Source organism: Agelaius tricolor, unplaced genomic scaffold (assembly GCF_023055355.1).
Source record: "Agelaius tricolor isolate 1412-34295 unplaced genomic scaffold, bAgeTri1.0.p SCAF_3, whole genome shotgun sequence".
Taxonomy (NCBI): Eukaryota; Metazoa; Chordata; class Aves; order Passeriformes; family Icteridae; genus Agelaius; species Agelaius tricolor.
The window spans coordinates 36,769,803-36,788,533 of NW_027269263.1; the positions used below are offsets into that span (position 1 = coordinate 36,769,803).

Sequence of the window (18,731 nt, forward strand, 5' to 3'; positions counted from 1 at the left end):
CTGATTATTGGTCTATATTTTTTTTTAACTGCTCAATACTTTAGATACCAAACATTTCACCATTTAAAAGAACTCCAACTGCACCCATCTTCTGCACCCATGGGTAATTTCTACCCATGTTTTGTTATAAACTCCCATTCCTTACCATCAAACCAAGAGCCATGTAATGCCTTGAAAGCCTTTCCAGCATACTCCGGGGAGAGACACTTGACATACACACAGCCCTGAGTAAGAGAAAGAGGGATTTGGGTTTTTTGCCAGTCCAGCTGAAAAGGATGAAGTATTAAGATGTTACTGGAAAGACACTCACCTCACGTGAATTTTTGTCTACGGCAATATGAACAATTCCATCATTGTCACTGCACTTCTCCAAGATCGCTTCTTGAATTGCGAGATGCCAGTGATCACCTATTTCCCTAGGCAAACAATGAAAGATTTAAGGGACTACGTAATTTTTTAAACATTCACAACATTCTCATACTTCCCTACTAAGTCTGGATTCTCTGTAACTTTACATCATTTTCTGGTAAATGCCTCTGGGACAGATTAAGTACTTTTCCTACTGAATACACTGTAAATTGGCTCCCATAGTCCACTTGAGAAAACTCAACCCTACAAATCTGCACAGTGTATTTTATTTATACAAAAGGAGTAACTTCTATTTGGGGGGGTGGGGTGTTATCCTAAAATGGGCTTATCCAACTGGTGCTTAGACTGATAGTTAAAAAAATATGTTTCTGCCTTGCACAGTAAATGTCTAGAACACACAACAAAGTCTGATGCTGTGATGTGAGGGTTCATAATGTACAAGTGAACAAGTTGAACAAGTTGTTCCCTTGATATGATTCCTCCCTGACTTTTGGCAGTAGAGAGGTGATTATGTGCTGTGCTAATATTAATAAAAACAAGTTAACCATTATATTCCCAGATGATTCTCAGGTCAAGAAAAAAGACCTGTTTCATGGGGCTGCTTCTAACAGCTACTGGTGTAATCACTGAAAGGAATTCAGTAATTATTGTTAGTATACAGTCACTGTAAGAGCAGCTAAAACTAGTTTTGTTAAACATACCTTGCACCCACAGCAAACGTCAAAACAATACTTGACAATCTAATCACAGATACTGGTACATTCTGGGGTTTAGGTGGTTTTAGATGGATGAAAGCATTCATCCCTTTCTGGTCTGGAACAAGAACATAAGCCTCCTTCTTCTAACAACACAAGCAGATTAATAATACAGTTTGTCTTGCACCGAGGGCTTTGGATTTCTGTTTGGGTTTTCTTTAAGATAACTCCAAGGGTATGATAAGAACTATTTCCTTAAGCAATAGTCCTCTGAAAGACAGCTCACAGAAGAAGAATGCACTAGGAGTACAATATGGAATTGGATGAGGTATCCCACTATGAAAAAAATCCAGCAGTCCAGTAATGGAGCTAGGTCAACTTCCAAAAGAAAAGGTCTACAAAAAGTCAATGTATTAGAAGTTGTAATGTTCCAAATAGCTGACTGGACATAGGCACTAAAGACAAGTGTCAGAACACAACTCCTCCTAGTCTTTTTAATACACCTGTTGGGCATGGACTGGGTCACTGCTAAAAAGCACTGAAGCTTACAGCAAAGATACAGGCTAAAAAGGGAGATTGTTCTGACAAAAATAACACCTCAGTAATTAGTTCCATTAACAGCAGACATTTTGAACTGCTAACATTCTGAAACAGGAAAGTAGCCAATACCACATACCAATAAATATGTGAAGCTCCAGGAATGGACTTATTTCAGTACCACTCAGACTAACCAATACAGCTCATTAAGTCTCCTTTGAAGCAAAGACAATAAGGATGTTGATATCACTTAAAATTCCCTGCAAATCTCATGTTTTAATCCTCCTACAGGACTATCAATTTGCTTCAAGAACAACCCCTGCAATTTCAGTCTTGCTCACCCTACTGCAACCTAAAAATTATTATAGAAGCCACAGAAGCTGGTGTCTTTGACCAGACATTAAATCTTAGACATTGAAAAAAAGGGGTTTGGAGTACTTCTCTATGCAAGGGGTAACACTGTCTTGAGCTAAATTAACTAACACCTTTTCAGTTAAGAAGGCAAGGAACTAAACTAATTAAGCGTGGCTAAAAAAAAGGCCGAATAAATACATCCAAACTTTGCAATCACTCGTGTCCATACTCTGATGTCCTCCCCTACTTCCTGTCCAAATCAATAGGTTGTATTATTGAGGTAGCATCTCACATGTACCCTTGTAGGACATAGCATCTGTATTTTTCCCTTGTATAATCACATTAAGGAATCATTTACTCCAGAGAAGTTATTGAAGTCCCTGTATGTCTTTACAGTGGACAAACAGACTTCAAAGCTTAGACAGGATTATCTGGCATAACCTATGTGTTAGTTCCCAACTCCTACCATGATCTAGTCCAGAGCCAAAGGTGATATTACAGAATAGTGGAGTGGGTGAAGATTTAAAAGATTTTTTTAAAAAAATTATTTTTCCTTAGCTTTTGGTACATGAAACAAGGCTTGTTACTTATTCATACAGAGTACATACTTCAGAATTATGAGAATTACATAAGCATTAGAAGCCAGTACGCAGCACTAATTTGTTCCCACTACAAAAATCCATTTGCTTCAGAATTAGGCAGTCACAGTGCCATAAAGTAGTAAGTGATTTAAATTCAGCCTTTCAAATGCAAACTGGGCAAGCTTTGTAGCAGTCCAAATACTCCAGCATATTGAACAATACTTTAAAAACTTACAATCTGTTGTCAGGCCACATGAGTCTCCTCTGTCAGTTGATACAATTGAACATTTACAAATTTAATTAATGGATAAAGATCAGTCATTGCTCCAAATAACAATGACTGATGCCACATCCTTCAAGAAGTGAGCCAAAGACACAGAGCAATACAATGAAGGACAGAAGGCAGATGGTTAAGATTTTTTATGTCTTCTCCTAGATGTTAAGAGAAACATTTTTTTTACAACCTGTTTTTTTCAACATGTTCATGTTTCTTCACTTCTTCCAAACCCCTCTCAGAGGTAAGAAATGGACTCTTCCAAAAGAATGCAGAAATACAGACAGATAACTGCTTTTACTTACATAACTGGATCAAACATATTGCGAATCTTTAGACATGGTGTCAAGCTGTTCGGGGGTGAATTTCTTCTATCTAGATGAAATGCTAGAAAGAAAAATAAATTAAATATTAATTATTTACAGGCATAATACCATTGAGGTAAGTAATGCCAACTTTATACATTAATACCTTTCTAGTTTTACTCAGAAGAAAGTTTATTTCATATATGAAAGAATTCAAGCAAATTAGTTTCACACAGTCTTCTACCACACTGAAGAAAACATACCATATTTTGCTTAATTTTTTATACTTAAAACTTCTACATTTAAGGCACTCTCTTACATCCAGGCCACATGGAAGGAATTCAGGATTATTTTTAAAAATACCATATACTTGAAAAGAAAGGATTTGCCAGTGAAAATACAGATATACACAACACCTGGAGTAAACTTTTGGAACTGGAAGTTAACCATACAGTTCTAACTGCCTGATGAAATTTTCACTTCTTCTACTTTTGAGGCAATATGCTGCCCATCTGGCTAATAAATAAGGAGACCTTAAGATGGATGTTGCATTACATTTGTAGTGCAGTAGCATGTCAAGGATGCTCTACAAGGACAGAGCCTTTATAGCCCTAAATGATCATACATGATCAGAAGCTTCTAAAAATCTGAAATGAAACATACCAGAGGATAAAACAGATATAAGAAGAAAAACGAAAATAAAAAATAACAGAGTAACTCAAAGCTGAACAGTGCCACAAAATACATGCTGAAATCCTAAAATAAATATTAACTTCACTAAAGTTCACAAGTTCTACTTGTGAGAGTCACAAGAGAAGACTGTACCATGAGAAAAGGAATCAAGGGGCACTTCAGATTCAGATAAGGCAGCTCCATACCTTGAGAAGGGCCAACAAATCAGCAGTGGAAATGAAAGGGGATAGCCTAGTAAAACAGCTTTCAAGGCTTGAAGACTGAGATTAAGTAGATTCAAGAGTTTAAACATAAGACTAAAATCTCAACAACAAAAAAACTGCTACTAATGCTTCTCCTTTGCAATCCTACTTTAGAAAAATTTGACATATTCAAGATGTTACATTCCAAGGGTCAGAAGTGTCTGATTTGGGCAGATGTCTGTGCTTCTTACTGCTAATCTTTTAAAATCTTGAAAGTACATCCAAGATACATGAACACTGCTGCTCTTCTGTATGCCACCCAAACAAAAACTGTGTCACACAGACAAAATGAAGTCATGTGGAAGACACAGCTTGTGAAAGACAAGCACTAACCGAGAGAAAATTCACTGCCTGGAGATACTGCATAGCTGCATAGAAAAACTTATTCTTATGTAAATTCTCACGACAAATGAAATACAATTACCAACTAGAAATTAGAAAAGGTAGCCTCCAATTCTAATATCCAACCTACTGCAAGTTCCCCAAATAACTAGAAATGTTCTTATTAAGAATACATGCACACAGAGTGCAAGTCACCAACACCTGTAACAACTGTCTGTTTTTGTCTTGGGAAGAGATTTCTAAATATGCTGGTGACACTGCATCTATCTCTAAGCTGCCTATAGTTTAAGGACAAGTCCTTTTTCAATAGCACATGGTTTTGTAAAGTTTTTTGCCCCTTATTAAAAATTATACATAGGGTATACAATAAAAACTTTACAGAACTAAGCAACATTGAAAAATACATGGACTTACCTTACTTATGGAGGTTGGCTCCAGCAGATCAAGGGTGAGGTGAAATGTCACCAGCATATTGTACACTGGGGCACCACACCATACTGGAGAAGGTGATCTGGGGTGGCCTAGTCATGGACCTGGACCTGAAAAGGTGTGGGGTTGAGGAAATTATGTGCTGATTGTTTATAACTAGGTTTATTCAGCACATGGTTTTAATCCAAGGATAAAGAATGGTGAGGTTATTTGCAGAGATCCTAGACCCAGAGGATCAACACTTCTCGAAGCTGTTTATGAACTAAAAAAAATCCATACTGATATTTATGGAAGCAGTTAAACCACTGAGCTATCCAAAAGTAACTAAATGGGGAATTCACCCTTTAGTGTAGTTACCTATATAAACCATTCTTTGCCTGTTCCAGTTTCTAATAACTTTGATGTCCTTTTGACCTGAAGATCTTGGGTGCTTACTGAGATAACCTCAGCCAGAGCCTACCATCAGCACAGGACTAAACTGCTTCTAACTTCATGTAACATCCCACCAGTAGGGAAGTGTGCCCAGAGTAGTGCAGCATATGAAAATAAAGATGAACTCTGTCTTTTCTCAAAAAAACTTCTCAAAATCATGCTAAATTAAAAGCAATTTTTGCAACTTAGATGGGGCTTTTCATGTATAAGGGGAAAAAACTACCATGGAAATCAGTGAAGTGTGAAATTAATGCTAGAACAATAATAACCCTTAATATGTATACCAGAAATGGCACCAAAAAGAGAGTGTAGAGAAGACACAGGAAAGTTAATGTTGTACCTACACAGCAAAACTGAAACTAGCATAGTTAAGTGATGTCTCTTGAACTTCATTTGATATCTGTAACAACTGATTCTCCCCCTCCCCTAAAAGAAGTTGTTTCAGTGATTAAGCTGTTCAGAATACAGTACTGATTATTTGAAAAGTTACATTGGTGTGGAGCACACAAAATATTCTTGATAAGGGCATAAGCAAACATTCTTGCAGGACAACAGTATAATCTACACAGTGGTTAACTAAGCATCTCACATCTTTTTCTACATAGGTCTAAGGAGTAATGCTTACAAGACACAGATGAAAAGGTAGAGATGAAATAGGGAAGCAGAGACACAACTTTGTGCAGTAAGTCGCTGGTAGGAAAAAATTCAGGACTTTCATAAATTCCCCTTGGGGATTACTGAGCACTTTCAAGAAAAGGAAGCTACTTTTTATTTAATTCATAATGTACATTGTTTTACTACAGTAAACTGAATATCACTATCATTCCAGATTTGAAGAGCAGCAGCAGCTAAACACATGTGCTTTTGTCAACCCCTTTATTACTGTCTATGATGGAAGAAGTGTCTCTTGCACTGGCTTCAAAATGACCACTGAAGAGATTGCAGTACAGCTTTCTATACCCCTTGAATTACTAATATATTACTATTAAAGGAATTCCCAAGTATTATCACCATGGGTTACAAGACAACCCAAAAGATCTTTAGATGTACATTTGATGAACCCGATAAGGCTGAATACTTGCATCAAATATAGGTAGCCATATTTCTTAAAAACAGGTTTTTCAATGTTAAGCCATGGATCACTGCAATTTAATAAGTACTAATCCTTCTTATCAAAGGCAAGAAAAAAAAAAGAAAACAATTACCTGAAAATATTGAAAATATGCTCTTTCATACATCATGAGGTTCTTTAATACACATGGAAGATACTGAAATTAATATCACCAAAGAGAAAATATGGTTGAACTGAGGTTTAATATAGTTAATTCAGCTATAGAAAACAAACACAGGATGGATACTAAATTTCACAAGCAGCATGAAATCCAGTTTCCTTGCAATAGTTCAGAGTATAATTGTGGTTTGGGGTTTTTTGGTTTGCTTTTGTTCAGAGAAAAGATTATGTTCTCACAAGCCGGGGAGGAGGGGTGTCATTCACAAAAGGTAACAGGTTATCTTCCATGCTGCAGGATGAAATATCACCCTAGACGTGGTACTTCAGAGAACCTCTTTATCTCATCTCCAGAGCTGTCAAGGAACTTTAGCTTGTACTGTTAGCTTAGCTACACTGCAGCCCTGCCTATCTAGCTTTCTTCAGAATCCCAGTTATCAAAGGTGTGATAGGACAATTGTATCTGTTCTTTCAAAAGCAAACTGAACACACTAGAATTGTGGGGTTCTCTCCACTGTGAGATTTAATTAAATCACTTGGCATGATCAAGATTGTTTCTCAACTCACTATTCTCTTGTATATTGTTTTCAAAACATTGCATTCATCCACCCTACAATTAGCTTACCTACCCTTTTCTTTTTAAAAAAATACAGCTACTGTATCCAGTAGGTAATATTTCAAAGGGATGGCGCCAGAATTTATTCTGATCCATAAAAAAAAAAAAACCAAACCAAACTGTCAAAACACAGGCTGCACCCTGAAGTACTGGACAAAATGTCACAGTGATGCTTTAACACACTGCTAACAGACAGCAGGCAGTAGATCTCAGGCAAGCTACAGGTCCCAAGAGTTAAAATGCACACTATCATTCACAGATACCCTTGTATATGCTGACAGGCCTTCTGAAAAGGGTTTCTTCTTCAATTGCACATGCTCAAGTATTGTTCTCTGCTACAGAGCACCACCAGATATCAGATGGTTAAAAAATTGCAAGCTTGAAATTTATTCACAAGATTCAGACCCAAGAATTCATTATGATTTTCTATATGCTGAGTCTGTTGAGGGCATAGCAGTCTTGAAGAGTATCTAGATTTATGAACTTATACATTCAAACATCAGAACTGGAGAATTAACTTAAATTCCAGTTAATGCATACTTCCAAGAAAGGAAGAAAGTGACACAAACATGGAGAATTCCTAACATCAGGAAATAAATAGCTGGGCAAAAGCATGAGACTTATGCAACAGAACTATTTCCAACAGTCATTTGAACACAAGGAGTGCAAAATAGAAAGAGCCTTTGCATGTGAAAATTGCCTTTGCCTGCCGACTGTCATGAGCCCAAATAAACCACTGTCGTTTCAGCCACCCCACTTTCACACCCTTCTGTTAGAGCTGAAGTATGCAATTTCATCTCTTCAGAGATCTTCACTAAACTTCAAACATAACAAGGAAATCAGAAAAATTGCAATTAAAAGGACTGCAACAGAATGGATTTTGATACATCCTATGCAATAGGAAACAGGAAGTTGTAGTACATACTCTCTAAGCAACATACAGATGAAAGCCACAGCTGAGAGATCAAGTTATTTTGTCCATATTTGCAATAAGCTGAAGTAGGTTATCAGATGCTCAGACTGGGATGGTACATATCAATACTACTACAGCAATCTTTCTAGGAAAGACTGTTCTGTTTACAGTCTTGAATGTATATTACAGGTAGCAAAACACCACCTGAGCTATCACACACTGAGGGGTCTCCAGGTGAGAAGAATCCAATCTGATTTCTAATACAGGACAGAATGCCATGGAGTGATTTATACTGCAGTCAAACAGGACAAGAAAAACTGAGAGCAAATGAGCAGCAAATTGAAACTAGAGCATGATGTTTCCCAGCCTGCATTGAACAATACAGTATGTAGAAGATTCAGATTTATAATACATATATGGTTTGCAGAAGCTGTGTTCAATTTAAGTGCTTGATATTCAATCATGGCAGTACTACAGAGATGGAACAGAAACAGCTGTTGACAAAACCCACCATTTCTGTATCGCAACTAAAGCACTTGCACATCGCTAATGTACAATGTCCTGGAAAGAAAAGGTTCCGCAACTCCTGGAATAAAGTTCACATACACATCTCACTCATGAAAACTTTGAGAAATTGAGAAATTAAGCAATACAGCTGTCACAGCAGAATGCCACATTACTACTACTGCAAACAGAACCTCAAGCCTGCAGCAGCATTCATGCGGTACTTTTAAAAAAGCAGCCCTCATTTCCAATGAATTATTTAAAATGAGAAATGTAATGCTAAAACCAGTAGTATAAGTTTGAGAAGTATATAATGATATTACTTACTTTCACACTCAGGCAGAGATAGAAATGACCATTCTTTTTAAATTGCAAACCAGAATTCAAGTCCTATAGTTTCAATTTTTCATTGACAAAAAAAAAAAAGAGCAAACCAAAACCTGAAGCTTAACATGAAGAAAAGCAGAAAGAAAAACCAAGAAAGGTTTCTCAAACCAGGAAAATATGGCCACTGCAGACATACAACTGCAAACCTACTACATTCTTGCCATTTGGTTTCATGATAAAACTGAAAAGTGACAGAGCACTAAAAAATCCATGTATGACAAACTGCCTTCTCTATTAAAGCAAATGCTGACCACAGAGTCTGAAAAACAAATGCAGTGTAGAAAAACATTTATGACAGAGATAGAACATCTAACACTATTAGATATTCCAAATGCACATTTTCCTAATTGAGGAGTCTTTTGTCCTGGCAATTTCCCTTTTAAAATAATTATCTCTTCCTCCTAACTTTGTCTTTAGGCAGCTTACTGGCAACTTAACAGCAGGAAACCTAAGTCTGCAAGACACAATTTACCTGCTGTCATACACAACCAATTACACTACTAACAGTAAGTGTAAGGCATGTCAGAATTTGACCAACTAAAGAGTATTCTTTTTAAATTCACAAAAAAAGAAATAGTAACTCACTTTGGCTAAATACCCACTGCATATTTCTGCAGTAGCTATAACAAAAAAGCTACTTTCCTTTGAAAACAAGGCAGACGCAATGCACCAAAAGTAAGTCCATACAACAAGATAATAGAGAAATAGCACTAACAGTTTATAACAATCCTTAAATGCAACAGAGAAAACAAGTCTTTCATGCTTGTTTTCAAGCAACAGAGTACCATTTTTAAGTTAGATGCAGAAATTAAGACAATTATATCTGCAAAATATATCTTCAATACCTTGGCCTTGCCACACTTTCGATGGTATCACTAAAATTTTGTCACATGCTGCAGAAGGTTGCATCCACTTCCAGACCAAGAACTCGGCACCACCCACTCTTCGTGTCTCTGTGCGAACTCTAGATTCATTTGCTGCAAGAAAGTCAACTGCTCTGTTCCAGACTTTATTCATCTTCCTCCTTAAAAATTGAAACAAGAATTACAAAGTTAGCATAACAACAACCTGCATAGTTGACATCCACCATGTAAGAGAATCCAATGCTTTTCCTTCCATCTGTGTCAATAGGAAACTCCAAAATACTACACTGTGCAATCTATTAAGAAATTAAGTTATTTTTATCTGAAATTAAGTTAACTGACCAATTTATTTTTACTAGTTTCCCCCCCCTTTCAGTACTTCTAGTGAGAACGCACCTGTCCTGAGGTGGTATTAGAGAATCACGCACATGCAAAATTGGCATGTAAGGCTGCAACTCTTTATTTTCTGAACAAGCCTCACTGTGGCTTCTTAGAACATCTGAGGACAAAAAAAAAAGAAACCAAACTGATAACTATGTAGCTCATGCAAACATTAAGAAAACTATCACTTCTGGCAATTAACACCTACTCTGAACACTCTTCCCGATTTCAATAGTTAGGTTTTTCTGGCATTTTGAATCATTGTTTTTTCCAAAACATTCTTAAGGAAAATTAACAACAGCATATCTAGGTATCCCAAGTAACTTTGAAGTAAAGGAAGATAGTTCTTACAGTTACTCTTGACTGGTACTTTTTAAGTGTTAGTAAACATGGCCATCTTTGAAAAGAAAGTGCTTTGCTTCCACCTCAACAAAACTTGATTTGCAGACAAGAAAGGTAGGCACATGGTTAAAATAAAACAGTTTTGATTCCTTTACCATCTCTGTATTTATCGTGACTACCATAAATGAAAGTAATAGAACAACTTAAGTAAGACTACAAGACAAACAGAAAGACCACAAACTGAACCCACTGCTAACACTGTGGCTTCAAGTAGAAAGAGGGGATTTCAGATCTCAGTGGTGCATACTATTTTGCCAAAATAGCTTCTGCTAAAAGTAATTAACTAAAAAGCTACTTTTTCTATGAAAAAAACATTAAGGATGGTATTGAGAGCTACCACACATTTTTGGAGTGGATATTTTATCTGAAGTTAGCTGAAAAAAACAGACACAGAAAGCAACATGTCGCTATACTTCAGTAAACAAACATCACATTTCTATTTGTATTCAACAGTAGGACAAAAAACTACCAAGTCAATGGCAACTTTATAGCCATGTTGATATAATTCACAAATTAGAAGATTCATGTCAAAAGCTTTGATTAGGTTTAAAGGATGGGGTGTCACACTGGACCAAGAACTCTAACAGCATGACAACTAAACATGAAGAAACATTAACTGAAGTAATTAACAGTACTCTGAAAGCTAATACAAAGCTGATACAGATATATCAGACACAATTGAACATGCCATACCTATGATTTTCACCACCATATCATACATCTGCTTTGTTTCTTCTTCCTCTTTTGCCCAACGGTATTTCATGTAGTGTAAGACTCCCCAAACCATTGCTATACCTGCATTAACATGCATAATACACTTTAAGCAGTATTAGAGCACTGGATATTTAACAGAGTTTACAGAGCATACTTCAGAAGTAGACTGAACTATCTAACAAGCACTGTACATTCCAAAGCTAGTGAAATACACTGTACTTGCTGTCTGTATTTTATACTCTTATACAGGAACACAAACTCTTCCACTTGAAAGAGCAGTTATTTCTAGGAAAACATTTAATTGTTTTAAGAACAGCTCAGTATTCCAGATCATCTTTCCTGCAGTTATTTTTTAAACTTCCTGGAACAAAAGTGAAATAGCCTCAAAATTAAGGCTATCATCTTTTTATTGAACAGTTTGCTTTTTCTGGTCAGTTCAACATGGAACTTTTGAAAGCCATAAGATATTGCTCTGGCAGGGAAAAAGATTTCCCAAAGAATGAATATGTTCAGCTGACTATAGAAGCAGATGATAACAACCAGTGTGGAAATACAGTGGTGCAACAGAAATGCATATCAAACCCCAATTTAATCAGGATATGAACAGAAACTCTAAGTTTTATGGCTGAATAAAAACTTTCTCTAAACTTGCTTTTCCCCATGCACTTAGATAAATATGAGTTACAACAAAAAAAGCTTGACCTTTTTATTAACTTACCCCAAAGCAATATTGATAATCTGTGAGTTACATTAACAAACGCACGGCGAAAACGACACCTGAAAGACATCTTTGGACTAGTGGATTCCAGATACTTCACATCTGTCACGTTAGTGACATCCATCTCATTAGGGTCATTGCTGAGACACCTATTCAAAAACGTACAGCACTTATGAAAAAGGATACATTCTCTTAGAAGAAATTAAAGGAAAAATAAACACCACTTACTTTATGCCAACATCTTCCCCACTATTCAAGATCCATTGTAATGATGTGTTAAGTACACTTTCATATTCTGGATCTAAATTCTGTCAAAATACAATATTAATCAGTAATTCCATAAATAACCAGGGACTTATCATGCCAATAAAACTGAGATACTACACAGATCAATAGTCAAAACTATATTGTTTCATTCCTGATACTTCAGATTTTCAGTACGTGTCCACTGCATAAAGTAAATCTATTTGTGCTACAAGCAGTTCCCAGACTCACCAGCATCCCTCAAACTAAGGAGTATTTGAAAAGCCAAGCCACGTTCACTGCTTTATTCACAACTCTAGAGTAAGAAAAACTATTCAGCCACTAGGCGGCGATCGCTAGAAATCTACTCCGAGAGGGAAACTTCAACTAGATCTGAACTCCGCTGGAAACGCCTCCTATGAAAGCAGTTCCATGCTCCATTCTATTTTAAGAAGCTTGAGTAAATATAGTTTTAACAGATATTTGGAAGAAAAAATCCAGGATTTGTAGATCAAAAACTGACATCACTACATTGACTTTTAAAAAATTATTTGATATCGATTCTAATAGGGTAACATTCACGGCTATCTGAACTAAGGCTTTCTCCATAGCTCATCTTGCATGCTCTTTTGCAGAAAGAGAAAATGGAAGTTATTGTTGTATTTGAAATTACAGTCCCAAAAAAGTTTATTATTTTCATCTTTCCTCTGAACCTCACATTGGCTTAGAATCCAAGCATAAGTACTTAAGAAAAGACAGTAATGGTTTTATTTTACCTTTGAGATTAAAGTATTGAAAATTTTATCACTGAACACACAAATTCTGCAAAGCAGCTGTATGGTTAAATAAGACTTCCTAGAAAGCAACAACTTTTCATATTAAACTTGAGCTTTCTAGCACAGCTAAAACAGTTATGGTAACAGTGAACAGTTATGTCATTCTTTCAGCATAACAGGCAAGACAATCAGCTCTAGGGCATAACCTTAATTTTTTCCACAATGGACTGATTTTAACTGATATAGATTATTATTACCAAACCATAAACCAGTGTTAGCAGCTTCTTTGGGATGCTCTAAAGCATTGCCCCTTTTTGTCTACTACATACACATTTGCCAAAACGCAAAATTTCTACACATTTATATATTAAATACATCAGTTTAACTCCTCCCCATGCAATCAAAGAAATCTTACACTCTCTGCCTCTTAAAAGCTTCAAGTAGTTTTCCACTGAAGGGTACACCAACGTGGGCTAAAATAAACCCTACAGCTGTCAAGACAAGGCAAGAGTCATCTTTTATTTGGGGAGTGAGGCAGGGGAATAACAGCGAGTGGGATTTCATAATACTGCACAGTGATCAAATTAACAAAAAGGCCTTTTTTTGACCATTTCTATTTAAAGCATCAATGAATAGCCTCTCCAAACAGCTGCTGCCTGTCAGGCTGCTTGCACAGATCTACCCATCAACCATTCTCCACAAAGAATGGAAGAGTATCCTTTTCTACTAAGTCTCAAAAACCAAAACAGTGATTTCCAGAGAAGCATCTAGATATTTGAGTCTTATAAGTTTATTATTTTCATCTTGGTCAACTATTTCCATCAATCCAAATCATCTCCTGGTGTTTTAATGAAAGAGAAAAAGCTCTGCATGTCAATGAAGCACTACTAGCTACACTTTCATTGTAATTAATTCTGTTTCTTTTACCCTCCCTCTCCCCAAATGCTCACTACATCCCCAAATAAAAATCATATGAAGTTATGTACTAAAGTCATCAGTTCTGATCATTTCCAAATAACATTCAATACTAAGTCAAATTTTAGTCAATACAGTAGATACGAAAACAGGCCTTGCAAATTGTAACTTATACAGATCTTCTATAGAATCAATGAAAAATAACTCATTTGCTTACTTTTAAATATGCAGCTGCCTCCTGGACGGTAAGGTTTCTTTGAATAGAGCTGCCACATTCATGTTCCCCTGGTAAAATGAAAACTTTTATTTTGATCTATTTATTACTGCATTATATAAAATAAAATCACCTAAACACCAGCTTATGGTTAACAACATTTACACAAGCAGCCATAGCAGTACAGTAATTCTCATAGGTTCTACTAAAAATATGGAAAAAATCTCCGCACAAATTTCTCCTTCAAAAGAAGTTTAAAAACCCCGATGATTTTCAGAACTAATAATATGCACAAATCACAGCAATACAATCTCATGTGCTGCTCAGAAAGTGTGTTTTGGTATTTACACCAAAAGCAGAATAATAGGCAGCATGAAGAACTGTCAGAAGGACATTACCATAAAAGTTACTGTACCGACTCAGCTTCCAGATATTTTCCTTTAACTCCAAAACCTGTATTATCTTTTATAGAGCCCAAGTTCCAGTTGAAATACATCCATAGTATTTCAGGCACTATGAAGTTACTGCATTTTAGATTGGCCTAAGTTATTCTGGTAATTCATTGCTTTCCTGAACATGCACAGAATCTCACTATAGCTTGAAACAGGCACTTTTAACATCTTCTATTGGTTTTGGAATGTGTGCAGAAGTAGCCAGGAAATAAGGTATTTATATGCATAGTCAGTCCTCAGAGCAATGTGCCATCATCTCCCTGGTTTTCTCTGCTAAACTAAAGGTACATGGTTAATCAATCAACAAAAAAGTAGTGAAAGTAGTGACAGTCATATCAAGACAAAGCCATACAGAAAAGGAAAAGGTCTAACTCAAGTTTTCCATCTATCACTAGGCCATCATTTCTGAAGAACTGTCAGCAGTGGCAAGACACTTTTTTCCCCTACCATTTCTTAAAAAACCTCTAAATCTTGGCATCTGCAACTATGTTTTTACTGTGCCAAAACAATAAAATAGGAAACAACAAACCCAGTCTTTCACTGGCTGAGTGTTATGCCTGCCTTACCTTCTTGAATCTATGCCAAGTTGTACTATTCCCAAAGCTATAGCAAGGCTAAGAAAATTTAAGATACTTGTGCTTCTGTAAAATGTAAATTTTCACTTATATTGGAATATATTTCTTAAAAAGCAATTTCAAGTATTAGTTCCCTACAAAAACAGGAACATTCAAGGCAATGTGAGCAAAAGTTAGGAAACACTAGCAAGTTATGGAGAAGCACCTTCACACCTCACTCATTTGGAGTTCCAAAGAAATACACATTTCTATGAAGCCAAAGTCCTTCTCAGACTGCAGAAGTTTGTTTAATACACTTCAACAGATTTAAGAGAATTTGGCCTTGCAAGCACATTAGCCTAACAGGGATGCTCTTACTGCTGGGATATAGAAAAATAGGAGCAGTGTTTGTAAGAGTGCTCCTATGCTAACTGGCCTAGAAGTGCTGCTGGAACTCAGCCTGTGTGCCTGCATGTATTTTCAATCAAGCACTGAGCAGAAAACTTTACAAGTTGTTTCACTTGAAAATTAGCATGCAACATCTAAGGCTTTCAAAGTGCCTGAGTCTACTGTAATCACAAAACAAGACAGATCACTGCTGAAAATGGACACCACTTTCATAAAACCCACTCTAATTTTAGAGTGGGTTTTATTCAGCACCTGAATTGGAGCTATGGGCTTTTCTTGTATGCAATTTAGGCAGACTTTGGTTTTGTACAGCCTAAACTGTACAGCCTGTAAATTTACATGCATAATCATCAGTGATTTCATATTTCAAGATTAGCAGACTTAGAATAACTATACATCGTACTCATACAGTCTCTGGTGTAAACATATTGTTTTAAATCTCGAAGTGATAGAATAAATACAAGAAACCCAAACCATATCTCTGTAAAAGCTGAATGTACAATTTACACCTGATATTAAGTTGTACGACATGAGCAAGTCTGAACAGGTATTCCTACATTTAAGCCTTCTCTCCTGTTTGGTAAGACCTGAAGTCTTTCTGAGGTCTTTTTAATACAGACAAAGCATGTAAGTCATACTTTGAACAAAACAGCTTGTGAGAGAAGGGGGATGAGACCCTTCTGCTAAGAAGCTTTGCTTTGGTTGTTTTTTAATTATCTAGATTAGCAGAAAAGTCCTGTTATGAAATAAATGGGAGAGAATAAAAAGGGTGAGGTTAATATGCAGATGAGAAAGCAAATCAAACACACAAGCAGGAGACAGATTGTGAAAAATTTGAATTCTTAAAAAGAAGTTTCAGGGTTCATGTTGGATTTTCCACCTTCTGAGAACACAGCACTGCCTTTTACAACAGAACAAAAGCTCCCTTAGGTAGGGGACTACTGAATTACTTTAGTAGTTTTAAATGCTAATCTTATGTGCCTTCTTCCGAAGAATTACATTTATGCAGCACCCAGCCAGCATACTGACTTAACAGCTTCTGGTCTCATCTTCAGAAATCAGCAGACAGTTTCCTCTCAGTCCTGCTGCTGAATTTTTTTTCAAACTGTATTCCCTCTGAACAAGTTGAACAATTAACAAAACCTTTGCTGCCTGGGCTCTGACAATGTCTAAGGCCCATCAGTTCAAATTTCCCTCAAGCAATACTGGGGCAGGGGGGAGAGGAATAAAAATCACTTTCATCTTGTCTCCCACTTAAAAAAAGTAAGCTAATGAGTTATGGAGTTTCAGTCTTGTACAAAAAGCTATTGGAGACACAGTTTCTCATTCCAACACATCTTTTGCTGAGATCCATTTAACAGCTTTCTTCTAAGAAACTCATGAATTTGAAAGCTTGCAGAAAGTTAGGCATTTCACAAGCCAGACAACCTTCTGTTTTACTGCAACAGCAGGATATTCCTATATGCAATTTCAGTCACTGTGTTAGCTAATAGTTCTGCAAATGAAGGTTTACTTAGAATAACTTTGGTGCAATCATTAACCACTTGGCCTGGAAACCCACTTTCCATAGTCTGAGCCAAAAATGTTTCCCACTGTTCCATTTGAGGCCCTATATTCAGGAATGAAACTGAAGCACAGGCAAAAAAACTTTACACAAGTCTGCTGCAAGATACATCTCATCTCTTTGTAAAAACTGCCCCTCTGTTATAATGTCTGCTGTGAGCTTACTTTAGAAAGCATGAATCTTTGAGCTTAAACTTTCCTTGACTACTGATCACCAACTTCAAGAGCAATCAAAGAACCTTTGCTTTTGAAGGGAGGCAAATAGCACATCCCAGCAATAATCACAAAATTACACTTTAGCTTATGTTAGTGTATTTGGGAAGGCCACTTAAGAAGTAGAATTCTTCTAAAAACACTACCAAAAAAGCAGCTAAAGTTTCAATTCAAATAAATACTTATTATGTCTCAACTGCTTCTAATATAAAAACCAAGTGAAATCTTCTCCATGCAGGCTAGAATATTTGAAATTGACTTTCATTTAGGCATTTAACTTATGAGCTGCAGCATATACAGGCAACAGAAAATATTTAAAATTTTGCAGTATTTGCTTTACTCTGTAAATAATTTTCTTACTTGGTAGCAAAATGCAGTGGAAATCTAGTATTTCAAAGAAGACGTGGATTTAGCACAGATCTCTAGCTTATAGCTGGATGTGATATGGCCACCAATACAAACTGCAAGCAGGGTACAAGACATTTGTTCAGTAGGTCTCATGTTTTCAGGCTACTTGCAGCAGAACACTAAAGTGGGCAGCTCAAGAAAAGCAGAAGACCAAGAGCAAGTAAGAATGCCTGATCTTCCAAAGGCAAATTCAAAAGCTCAATAACACTGCAGAACACCAGAACTTGCTAAACAGCTGTTTAATCACTGGTTGGAAACAGCACAGTATCAATCACCTGAAAAACCAAAGATTAGGAGAGTGACAGAACAGAGAGCCTACGACAGCCATCAGATATAGTAACTGATACTTGAAATTAGTATTAAATAATATTAGGTGGTTTGCCAGGTTTTTCTTCCAGCCAGGGATTTACCAGGAAGCCTTATTACATATGAAAGCCTAATTCACCCCTGCATCTTCAAGGACCTGTGAAAAGAAGGAAACTGTCTAAATCTGATAGCCTGGCACACTGAAGAATGCCAGGCAAGAGAAATGGCTACCTAAAAAATCATTTATCCACAAGAAAGGGTCATACCCATGGGTGGCTGGTTGCTTCTTGTGACTATAGTGGTTAGATTTATTAATTTTGCAAATGTGACTGAAAATGGTTGTGATCTATTGAAGTCTCTCCAAGAAGGACCAAGATATCCAGTAATTAACATATGCTGAAGTAACTCTAATTTTGAAAAAGCAGGTATTTTGTTTTAGCAGAAAGTGCTGGGTACTGAAATATATACTGTTTATAAAAAGTTGCTGGTTTGTAGAATGGCTAAACCATTCAAGATAAGAACATGGGAACACAAACTTCAACTCAAGGGAGAAGCACTATCGGCTCCTCAGGTTCTGAGTTTCCTGTGAGGCAAGAAATGACTCACTACAGGTTTGGCAGCCCACTAATTCTGAGAACAGTGATGCATTAAAGGCAACCTATTTCTATATTGGATAATGAAACAATTTGACAACATATTG

General features: G+C 36.5%; 1 protein-coding gene across 1 annotated transcript in view; it reads right to left on the reverse strand.

Moving 5' to 3' along the window:
* The window catches only part of LEMD3 (LEM domain containing 3), a 42,156-nt gene that overhangs the window by 2,287 nt on the left and 21,138 nt on the right, over window positions 1-18,731 (reverse strand). The window contains exons 4-12 of the mRNA XM_071423496.1: window positions 14,131-14,198; window positions 12,208-12,287; window positions 11,980-12,128; window positions 11,241-11,342; window positions 10,161-10,263; window positions 9,747-9,925; window positions 3,116-3,197; window positions 311-416; window positions 146-224 (exon numbers count right to left, since the gene is read on the reverse strand). Of these exons, the coding sequence (XP_071279597.1) occupies window positions 146-224; window positions 311-416; window positions 3,116-3,197; window positions 9,747-9,925; window positions 10,161-10,263; window positions 11,241-11,342; window positions 11,980-12,128; window positions 12,208-12,287; window positions 14,131-14,198 (948 nt within the window). The remainder of the gene's footprint in view (window positions 1-145; window positions 225-310; window positions 417-3,115; window positions 3,198-9,746; window positions 9,926-10,160; window positions 10,264-11,240; window positions 11,343-11,979; window positions 12,129-12,207; window positions 12,288-14,130; window positions 14,199-18,731) is intronic.